This window comes from Talpa europaea (assembly GCF_964194135.1).
Source record: "Talpa europaea genome assembly, chromosome: 9".
Lineage (NCBI taxonomy): Eukaryota > Metazoa > Chordata > Mammalia > Eulipotyphla > Talpidae > Talpa > Talpa europaea.
In genome coordinates, this window is record NC_140076.1 from 31,436,157 (window position 1) to 31,447,763 (window position 11,607).

Sequence of the window (11,607 nt, forward strand, 5' to 3'; positions counted from 1 at the left end):
TTTCCACACACAAAAGAATGAACTGGGATCAGTTACTTCACATATAAACAAAAATTAACTCAAGTGGATCAAAAACTAAGCATAAGAGTTAGAACTATAAAATTCTTAAAAGAAAATACATATCTAAATCTTCATGACCTTAGTGTAGGCAGTTTAGACCTGAGATATTGCACAATAAATACCACTGATAAAGGAGAAAGCATAAAACTATGTCAAAAATAAAAAGTTAAGCTACAGAGATACTACCAAGAAAGTGAAAAAAGAACCCACAGAATGGGAGAAAATACTTGTAAATTGTATCTAGACTATATAAGGAGTTTTTACAACTCAATAGCAAAAAGACAAATGAATCAATGTCTCTCAAAAAAAGATATACAAAATGGCCAAAAGGCACAATGATTAGCCAGCAGGGATGTGCAATTCAAAGTCACAATGAGATAGCACTTCATACACACGAGGATGTCTAGAATAAAAAAGACAGATGATAACAGATGCTGGCCAGGATGTAGAAAAATTAGAACCCTATTACTCTGCTGGTGGGAATGTAAAATGATGCAGCAGCTGTAGAAAACAGTTTGGCTGCTCCTCAAAATGTTAAACAGTGTTATAGATACATATCCAAGAGAAATGAGACTTAAATTCACACAAACACTTGTACACACATGTTCATAGCAACATTATTCATAACAGCCACAAAATGGAAACAGTTCAAACATCTATGAACAGATGGGTGGATAAACATGGGTCTATCTATTCAAACATGGGTCTATCTATCACCTATTATGGGGGGCAGGGGAAAGGAATAAAAGACTCATCCCCGCTACAATATGAATGAACCCTGAAAACATGAAACTAAATGAAAGAAACCAAACCAAAGCCAGAAGACCACATGGTATATGATTGCATTTATATGAATTTTTCAGAATAGACAAATTCATAGGGACAGGAAATAGATTAGAGCCAGGGAAAGCCGGGAGAGTTTGGGGCAAATAGGCCATGACTGCTAATGCTACAGAAGGTGCCTTTTGGACATGATGAAAATGTTCTAAAATCGATTATGGTAATCATTGCACAACTGTGGAATATGCCACAAACCATGGAATTGTACACCTTAAAGAGCTGAATTGTATGGTTTTTTAATTACATCTCAATAAAACTGTATTTAAAAGTACTCAGCTGTAAGGAAACAAATAACCTAACTTTTAAATGAGCAAAATATTTGGACAATTCATAAAGAAAGATGTCCGAATGTGAAAAGGTGCTCAGGATCATAAGCCACTAGGGAAATGCAAAAAAAAAACCACAATAATTTATCACTGCACAGCCATAAGGGAGGCTTTAAGAGAAAAAACAAAAGAGTGACATAGCCCCACATGCTGGTGAGGCAACTGGAACCGGTTACTGGTGAGAACCCAAAATGACATAAGCCCTAGAAAACAGTTTGATAATAACTTATAAAGATAAATATACACTTGACGCAGGACCTGACAATCACACCCTCACATATTTACCTTAGAGAAATGAAAACCTATGATCACACAAAAGCCTGTACATGAATGTTTTTAGCTGCTCCATTCTTAATCATCAAAAAACAAACACAACCCATATGTCTATCCTCAGTGAACAGATTAGCAAATGGTGGTACATCCATACAATTAAATACTATTCAGCAATAAAAAGGAAGGAACTACTGATATATGCAACATCTTGCCTGAACCTCAAAGGCATTTGCAGAGTGAAAGAAGGTAGTCTCAAAAGATTATATACAGTAAGAGCCGCAGGTCAGTGGTTTCCAGGGATCAAGGGTTGAGAAGAAGATTTGATTCTAGAGTAGCTGCACAAGGAAGTTTTCTGGGGGTGATGAAATGTTCTGAATTGTCCTGCTGAACCCAGTCTTCCAACCACCATTAAAGGGTACCAGACATGTGACTGCAGCATCACCCGCTGGACAACACATCCTGCTGTATAGCACCAAGAGATCACCATCAGGGCCTCCCCGGTCAGTTGTGCAGCAGTTGAGCACTGGGCTGCGAAGCTGCCCGCAGCCTCTGCAATGCTGGTTTGATCCCCGGCCGCCGGGTGAGGGTCCCACATGGCATGCAGACCTCTCCTGCTGCGCCCTCTGCTCCCCTCAGCAGTGTACTTCGTCAGTCTGCCTGCTCTGCTCCCCGCTCTGACTCTGGTGAATTCTCTCACCCTCCCGCGCTTCTGACTGTACCCAGTGCTTGTATAAATAAATAAATAAATCTTTAAAAAAAATAAAAAAGGAGATCACCATCAAGGTTACATGGAACAAAAGAATGGCCTGGGCATGCCCTGCTTAAATTCCTGACCCACAGAAGTCAAAAGGTAATAAAAGGGTTATTGTTTTAAGCCACTAAATTTGGGGGTCATTTGTACACAGGGATAGTTAACAGGTACAGGAAGCCAGAAAGTTACAACCTAAACTGGGCAGAGGCAGATGTACTTTTTTTTTTTTTTTTTTTTGAGGCAGATGTACTTTTTAATGGAGCCTGATACTTGACCATGTGCTCAAAGTGCAGGGTCTGGAAGGCGACCTGTACAGATGAGGAGCCCTGAAGTTCAAGCTCCATTAGTAGCTTCACAAATTCACCTGTGAAGTGGGCCTCGGGGGAGGTGAGGATGGTCCTCAAAGTGAAGTAAGGGAAAAGGGTCTGGCTTTCCAGGCAGCAGGGCCTGCATAGGCAAGGGAGTAGGGACGTGCATATTCTATCAGGTGTGTCTGAGGAGCTTGGTGTGGCTGGAGTGCAGGGTTATGGGGAGAGGAGGGAGAAAAATCACTGAAGCTACAGCTTCAGGGAGTAGAAAGCAGGGACAGGTTGAAGGAGATCTTTATGGGTGGGGAGCTCCAATATTTAAGTTTTGTGGGTATCACAATAAATCCAGGGACAGGTGCCAAGAGTCCTGCCCCAGGACAATGACCTTTACAGGGGCAACATTTTAAGAGAATGATTTTAAGAGGCCAGACGTCTTGTATAAACAAAACTGCTGAGAGACAACTGCAATGTTTGAGGCCTCAAGGCTCATAGCCTTCACTGAGGGAGTCCTGTGTTCTTTTGGGGGAAAGGGCAGTGCTAGGCCACTTTGCCCCCCCTCAAAGCCCCACTGCCATCCACACACTGGCTCTTCCTACCCACCAGACCAACCTCTTAAACTCTGTATATTGAATACCGAACTATTTTTCCTTCCCCTCCAATCTTGCCTCTGCTCTGGGGGCCCACAACTCTGAGAGGCATCCTCACTGAGTCACCCGGCCCAGATTCCTACACAGGAGTCCTCCTCCTGGCTTGCTCGCCACTTTGGATCAATAGCAGAGTCTAGATCCCAGCATTCTTGAAGTCAACCTCTTTTCTCCACTGATCATTTTTTGGCACTACCATCTCATAGCTCTTCCTCAGAGGGGTCTGACCTGCCTCTAAGGATAGATCTTACCAAGTGCTGTTGCCAAAGGTGCTCTGTACTCTCTGAAACCAGGACAACTTTCCCAGTTGCCAAGGTCTCCAGAAGCTGACCTCTGACCTCTGTCCAAAATCCAAAAGATCTCTCACTCCCTACCAACTACCTCAGGACTTAGCTATTACCTCTTGATGACCCTACTCACTTCGCTCTGGGTGGGGTGTCTCCCATAGCCTGTGACACCACAGACGATTTGTAAGCAGAACTTGTTCTAGTCACTCAATTCCTCTGAGTTGTCTACTCCTCTGTGAGATGGGACCCTAGTCTCACCAGAGGAAGAGAATTGTAATAATGAATGCCTAAGAGTAGACACTGAGCTAAGCGTTTTACACATTATTTCATTTAATCCTCACAGCACCAGAGCAGCAGATGCTACTATTAGCCCCATTTAATTGGGGAGGATACTGAGGGGCAGTGCCTTGCCTAATTTGCCTACCCTGGCAGACGTCCCTGACTCCTGGGGCACTGGGCAGTGCATCCTTATGGCCTGTACCCTTGCTGCCCTGCCCCCAACACACTGCAAGTTCTTAGAGGGTGAGGACAGCACCTGTCTTGCACACTTGTGTATCCTAGAACATATAATAAGTGTTTAGTAAATATTTACTGATGGAAGTAATCTTTGAATGTATAAACCCAGCCACTGACAAAGCCTGGGCCCAGCTCCTGCCTCTTTCTCACCCACTGAGCAGGACGCTGGGCAGACCTTGCTTAGTACACAAAGTAGCACACAGTAGGTACTCAAGATGGTGTAGTTACTGCTCTTGTTATAAGAAAGAGGAGAAGGTAGAAGATAATTAAAATAATTACTTGAATTATTCAGTATTACATAAAGTAGTCTATAATAGAAATTACATCATATATGGCATTTAATCATTTAATTAATTAAAATTTGTTTCATTACGTAAATGAATTTTAAATGACTGTTACTTCAGGAGCGAGTCTGTCTCCCCAACAGTTGGAGCTCCCCTATGGGATCCAGATCTGTGTCCTCCCAATGTCCAGGCCGTCAGCAGACTTAAAGGAGGGCTTAGGGATCAGCACGGACAGTAGCGGTCAGGAAGGGAACTCCTGCCCTGCTCTCCCTTCCCGCAGAAAAGAGCTGCTGCTCCTGCTGCTGTCTGCCAGAGGGAGGTGTGGGAAACCCAAGCTCCATCCCAGCTCAAATACCAGCCGATTTCGGGTCCCAGGCCCTTGCTGGCTGCAGAAGCTCCCCAAACCAGACACCTACTCACCTGTCCCCGCCTTTCTGATGTGGGCTCCTCAGAGCCTGCACGTGGGACCCTGGGTGGGTCACTGCAGATCTGCACCTCAGTCTTCCTCATGGGATGGTGGGCAGTGGGGTGGGCTGCTCGGTTGGGCGGAGGATTCTGCTAGGCGCCAAGGTTGTGGACACACGCTCTAGACTTCCATCCCCTAGTCTGGGCAGCTGACACACGCAGGGTTGAAGGAGAGAATCTGAGCATCCCGCTACTCCACCCCCTTGAACTTCTGCAGCTAACAAACCTCTCTGGGCTCTATAGAAAAATCTGGAAGCTGGAGCTGAGGCCGCCACCTCTCTGGGCCCCAGAGGCAAGCGGCTTCTCACCAGGACTCTAGTGTACACTAGAGGGGGGTTTCAGCAGAACCCCTGTCATCAGTCACCAGAGACCACTCCATGAGAGGAGGAGCAGCAAACCCACTGTGACAGAGGAGAGGAGAGAGGCGAGCAGACAGGAAAGGGGATCAGAGGAGAGGAGGCCCAGGGTCCCCACTAGTTGTACAAGTCCCTGAACCACTCTGAACCTCAGTTTCCTCCTTGATAATAAACATTCTCCCTGGTTTGCTGTGAAGATAAACTAAAATAATCTTGGAATCTATGAACTCCAGAACTTCTTGACAGTGGGTACAGTGTCCACAGGTCCACTCCTGTGGGGTCCGACTTCTGCACCAGGAACCAAAGAGTTTTGGGGGGCCCTGTGTAGGCCCCTCCTGAAACCAAGAGACCCAACTCATTCTTAGCTCCACTTTGGTGGGCATGAGGCAGAGACCCAGGAGTGCTGGCTGCAACCTGCCTAGCAGGAGAAGCCCCCCGAAAATCTGGCGTGGTTGAAGGACACCAGAGGCTTGAGAGCACGGGCCCCAAGAAGGGAAAGGGAGTTCACACTTCTAGAAGCTTCCGCCCAGCTTTCTCCTGCCTTGCTCTTTTAGGTAACTCTTCCCTCTGTCTTCACCCCCTTTCCTGCCCCATCTCTTTCTCTCTTGCCCCCAGATCCTCTTGCTTCTTCTCCCCCCGACTTCCATCTAGTCTTAGTCACCCTCGCACTTGATAACCAAACACCCAAACCTCTTTCCAATTAAAGTGGAATTAGGCAACTCAATCAAATTAGTTCCTTATTAAAGCCCTTCTTTATTAAACCGTTTTCTTGTCCTGCTATTAAGTTTCACCGCCTGGCGGAACTCGAGCCGGCCCCAGAAGTTTACCTTGGGATGCCGCCGGGCGCAGTCTAGGGGTGGAGGCTCCCAATTTCCCGAAAGAGGGGGAGTCGCCGTGCAGGGAGCAGCAGAGACCGCGTGTGGCTGAAGGAGGGGTTCCTCCCGGGGGCGGCTAATTTGCTCTGCTCGGCGTGGAGAGGGGAGGTCTGGGGGCGCGTGGTGCGATGTGGCTGGACGGCGCTTCCGCACGGCCACTGTCCACCCTCGGGTGACTGCCCAGACCCAGGACAGGATTCCCGCCACCCCCCACCGTCCCGAAATAACTCCCTGGCCGCCGCCCCGGGTGCGAGAACGGCCGCTCCCTTCCCTCCACACCGCTGCCGCTTTCCAAACCACTCCGAAAAAGGAGGCGCTCGGTGCGCTACCCGCGCCGAGCCCAAACCTGGACCAGGGGGAAAAAGGACCCGGCCGCCAGCCTCCAGGATTCTGGAGAATCCTCGGCCCGAGGTCCGGAGGCCGAGAGCACCGTCGAGGGGACCCCGCCGCGGTCCCCGTGCCGCAGCCGGCAGGGAGGGGGGCGCCGGGTGCCAGGGCGCAGCGCGCGGCTCCGGCCCGAGTTCGGCTCGCCCGGCCTCCTAGGCACCCCTGGACGTCTCCTCGCCCCGCGCCCTGGCAGGTCGGGGCACCTGGCGACCCCAGTCAAGCTTCTTCCTGGCACCAAGGCCCGAGTAGGAAATGAAGAACTTTCCAACCCCAAATCCTGAGAAGCGGGAGGGGGTGCGTGTTTTCTTAGAAAATAACATTTATTTCTAGCTCATGTCTATGCAAAGGAAAGCACAAAGTGAGCCATTCTCTGCAGCAGCGGTCGCCGCTGCCGGCCCTGCGGCGTTTCGCGAGTCCCGGGAGGCGGGGATCGGCCCTCAGGCGGGCGGTTCTGGCTCAGTCACACGTCGCTCTGCTCCGGCTTCAGTGCGCACCTGGACGGCTCCTTACAGAGAGGCCGGCTGCAGGCAAGAGGGGCGGGTGGGCAGGATTCGTCCCGAGTTTACGATATATTCCATCTCTAAAACCTGATAAGTACAATGCGCGCATAGTCTAATTTTTTTCCATTTTATCTTTTTTTATCCTTGCTTTTGAATATTTTCCACGTTAATACGGAGGTCACCTACAGATTACAATTAATAACTTAGAATTCCATTTTATAACATTATACACTGGCTTGTATATATATATATGTATAGATTATATATAGATTTATACATATATAAAAACTCACACTGCACCAAGGAAACCCATGCTTATCGGCATAAGCAACAAAGAGAGCGACAAATACCGCAACGAGGAAAGTGCACCTTAGAACTTGTTTCCTTTTTTTTTTTTTTTTACAATGGATATCGATATATAGGTTGTGTCCCAAAGACTCGACTCAGTGCCAAGAGATTTATACATCCTAAATTTATATTTGTTAGAGCAAATATTCTTTAAAAAAAAAATTATAAGGGAGGGGGAGACACAGAAGACAGACTCTCGGACTATCCTGCCATCCATTTGAGAGCGCGGGCGGGCGGGCGGGATGAGCATAGCTAAAGGAGAGGCCGGAGCGAGCGCAGCGGCTGCAGCCTCCGAATTCTTAAGAATTCCCGGCCTTTAGTAGGGCTGGGGGAGCCTTAAAAGAGGGGGTGTGGGCATGAGGACTCCGGTTCTCTCCGAGAACATCTCCATCCGTTGCTCATTTCTCCGCACCCACCCTCCCTCCAAAACAAAACCGAAAACCACCTTGGAGCAAGAAGACCCCAGCAAGGGCGCAGAAAGCACACGGGGCGGAGGGGGCCGGCGGCCCGCGGGGACCCAGCGAGGGTCCCTGTTGGGAGGCCACCCGGCTGGCGGGCCCCGCGCCCTACTGCTTCTCAGGGGCACCATTGACCATAGGCCCATACAGGCCGCCGCCGTAGGTCGGCTCCTTGTGCACGGCTGCAGCGGCGGCTGAGCGATCGCGCATGAGATCGCTGAAGGCGTAGTCCATGGGCGGACGGAAGCCCAGTGTGGGCACCAGGCCCGCCGTGGAGTAGGGCGCCATGAAGGCGAGCCCGCGGCTGTGCGCCGCGGCCGCGGAGTAGGCCAGGCGCAGGGGGCTGAGGCCCAGGGGTGCGCCCAGCGGGTAGGCGCCCGCGTCTGCGCCGAAGTGGCTGGCGTTGGGCTGCAGGGGCGAGAAGGCCGAGCGGCTGCTCAGCGAGCCAAGCGCCCCAGGCGCCATGGCGCCGGCCAGCAAAGGTCTGTGGTGCGGAGGCGCGGCGGGGCCTGCCTGCAGCGGTGCGGGCAGCCCGGGAGCCCCGGCGGCCGCGGCGTCGACGCGGCCAGGCCACGCGTCGTCCGCGGCTCCTACGACACCCACTGCTGCCTTATCCGGGGGTGCGGTGGGGCCGAGGCCGGCTGTCAGGCCTCCGCGGTGGTGGTTCAGCACCTGCTCGATGGCCTGCACCACGTCGCCGCCGCAGCCCTGCAGCACTAGCTCCAAGACACCTCTCCGGTGGCCCGGGAAGACGCGCGTCAAGATGTCCAGCGGCGTCCGCTGCCGTGGACCCGGACCCCCGCCTAGCCCTGGCGCAGGCACAGCCTCTGCCTCTTCTTTGTCAGCCTCCGAACCGGATTCGGAGCCCAGAGGGCTGGCAGAGCCCGGGCTGTCTTCCTCGCCGCCACCTCCTGGGCCAGCGCTACCTGAGCAGCTGCCACCTGCCTCTTTGGAGGCCCGGGCCAAGGGAGACCCCGAAAAGGACTCGCCGTCACCGTTCTCTGAGCCTGAGCCCGGCCGTACCTCCGGGGACGAAGTCCCAGGCCCCGAGTCCGCGCCGTCGGGTGATAAGGGCTTTCCCGGGGGCTGCGGGCTGCAAGGGCGGCCTGCTTGAAGCAGCGTCTTGGGAAACAGGTCAAACTTCTGTAACTTGGCCTCTGGGAAGGGGAGAAAAACGGATATGAGGGGAGATTAGTGGGGGAGCTACAGCACCCATGATACTCCAGACCTTTGGGTCCCTGTTTCCTTCCCCTCTGAGTCCCCAAACCCACATTTACTGGACTCCCGAGCCCCGTCTTTCTTTTTGCTCCAACATACCTTCCCCTCTGAGCCCCGGCAGCATTTCGCCCCCTGCCCCCAGGGTACACTCTCTTTCTGCACCCAGAACTGCTATCACTGGTGCCCTGGAAACCCAGTGCCCAGTGCTCCTCTTCCTACACGTGTGCTCCCAACACCTCCGCCCTTCATCCTCTCCCTAGCCCTGCTCTGTGCGGGAGAACTCGCTTAGCCCAGGGTCAACATAACTTTCACCTTCCCACTCCATCTCTGTGATTCCAAGAGTCAACCCGGTCCCAGATGTCTGTCCTCTGGCCCGGGCAACATAGCTATATGGGAAGACTTCGTGGGCATCTACAAGATCCCGAGATGCTCTCTACAGGCAAAAGGAGAGCGTCTATTTCTAATCCAGTCTTTACAAAATGAAGACCTAAAAAGTCTTCCCCTCCCAATCTGAAAGCCTGGCAGTCCCAAAGGCCCAAGCCTCATTTCCACCCTCTCCAGAAAAAGTCAAGGGAGTCTCCAAGAAGAGGGTGGGGCTGGACAGAGTGTAGACAGGGGTGAGGAAAGGGAATTGGGAAGGGAGGGAGAGAGAGCTAACTCTCGGAAAAACGGGGGTGAACGGGGTAAGAAGCTAGAAGGGGAGCAGGGCGCAGAGGCGGGTGTCATCATAGGCACGAGAAAGGGAATCAAAGGGAGTAAGGAACGAGGGTCTTCAATACCTAGAAAAGCGATCTGGGGCGCAAGAGGGGGCTTGGAGAGCATGGAATTTCTGAAGCGAGTGGGGAAACAGTGCAGGGAACCTTGGCGTGTGGACAAGTGCACAACGAAGAAGAAAAAAAAAGATAACAATGGGCAGATTTCCGCGCCGAGGAGAAGGCCTAGGGAAGCGAGCAGCAAAGCTGGGACCGGCCTGAGTTTGGAAGAGCAGAGCAAACATTAAGAGTTTCCAGTTGGGCTTGCGGAGAGAGAAAAAAATTGCAAATCCTTCAGCAAGGGAAGAAAGGAGCATTTGTGTTTGATGACCCAAAAGAGGGGCTGAGTGAGCGGTGAACACTTAGCAGTCCAGGCATTTGGAGAGGATCAGACCGAGCCGTGAGACTTGTCCCTAGGTCGCGCGCCCCAGGGCCCGGTTCTGCTGTCCCTCCGCCCCTCCGCCACCCCCCAGCTCCCCGCCCCCCCCCCCCCCCCCCGCCAGGCCGCCTTCCTACCTGAGCTTCCAGCGCCCGCTGCGCCGCCTCCGGTCCCCGCGGGCGTGCCAGCTCCCGGCCCCCCGCCATCCGTGGCGCACACAGAACCGAAGACCTCGTAGGCGGGTCGAGGCGGGATGATGCCGTTGGCGGCTGCTAGCGCCAGGCCCTCGGCGGTGCCGTAGAGCAGCTGCAACTCGCGCGCCTCGTTCTCCTCCTGCGCCTGTTGCCTGCGCAGCGCCACCTGCGCCGCCATGACGCGCTGGCGCTCGGCGATAAGCGTGCACTTGGCGCACAGGCAGTCCTTCCAACGGCAGTACCGTTTGTGGCCCTTGAGCGCCGACACCACGCCGTGGTTGCGGCAGCGCGCGCACTTGGGGGTCCTGGGGTACTTCTCCGCGGCGCGCAACAGCAGCGGCGGCGCCCGCAGCAGGCCTCCCGCCACGCTCACCGGCAGCGAAGCGGCCGCGGCTGCAGCCGCCGCCACCGAGGCCACCGACGCTACGGGCGGCCCAGTCGCTGTCCCGGCCGCCGTGGCCGCGCCGGGCACGCTGGGGAGCTCGGAGCGCAGCTCCATGGCAGGACCTGGCGCGGGAGCCCGCGGGAAGAGGAGGGAAGACTTGCGGTGAGGAGCGCACCGTGCGCTACACTAGAGCGCACCCGCGAGGAACCCAGGCTTAAGAGAGGGAATTTACGGCCGCTGGAGTTTGGCTCGTGGCTGCCAACCTGCTGGCAGGAGAGGTCGTCCGAGCCCCCTCGTAAGGCCGGACCTCCCCACCCACTCCCCTCAGAGTCGTCTTCTTCTATCTGATTTATGCGCTTGGTGCAAGGTTTCGTTACCACCAGTGGTTCCGCTGGAAAACATAAAAAGACATAAAATTTGAAAGTCACTATTTAGGTGGATGCAAGGAAGGTTTGAAAAAGAAAATATTAGCACCACCACCCCCAAGTTTTGTTTAATTGGGATGACACGGGTAGAGAAAAATGCTTGCTTGATGGGATTCGGATTAGAAACAAAATTTGGACGCAACGGTCAGGCGGATGCCCAGGGCAAAACAGGAAAACCGCAGGCAAATTGTTCAGTTTTGTTGGAGGGTGAAGAGCAGGCACGCGATATCAAGGCCATGTTCGGCTGGTAGAGTCGGAGATTTTTTGGGGTTTCTTGCTTGCTTGGTTGGGTTTTTGGTTTCTGGTTTTTTGGGGGGGTTGGTTTGGTTGTTTTGCTGACGATAGGAGAGTTTGAGAGAAAAATCAGAAAATGAAAGAATAGCTTTAGGAGGTGGAGTGAGGACTAGGAATCAAACGATTCCGAAGGAGACGTGGGCAGATGGGTCCAGGGACCTGTGGGAATGTGGAGGCGACTACTTCCATGGCGCGGGCCTCCAGAGTGTGGGAAAGAAAAAAAGGGTATTTAGGAGGCCTGGGGAGGACATGAAAAGAGAAAAGGCAACCTAAGAAACTTTT

At 52.8% G+C, this 11,607-nt stretch overlaps 1 protein-coding gene across 1 annotated transcript; it reads right to left on the reverse strand.

The window, feature by feature from the left end:
• Positions 1 to 7,786: 7,786 nt before the first annotated feature.
• Positions 7,787 to 10,735, reverse strand: DMRTA2 (DMRT like family A2; the record flags this gene model as incomplete). The annotated part of the gene is made up of 2 exons (XM_084241567.1): positions 10,165 to 10,735; positions 7,787 to 8,835 (listed from the first exon to the last, which is right to left on the reverse strand). Exons 1-2 carry the CDS (start codon positions 10,718 to 10,720, stop codon positions 7,787 to 7,789), a joined length of 1,605 nt encoding a protein of 534 aa, XP_084097693.1. The 5' UTR covers positions 10,721 to 10,735.
• Positions 10,736 to 11,607: the final 872 nt, after the last annotated feature.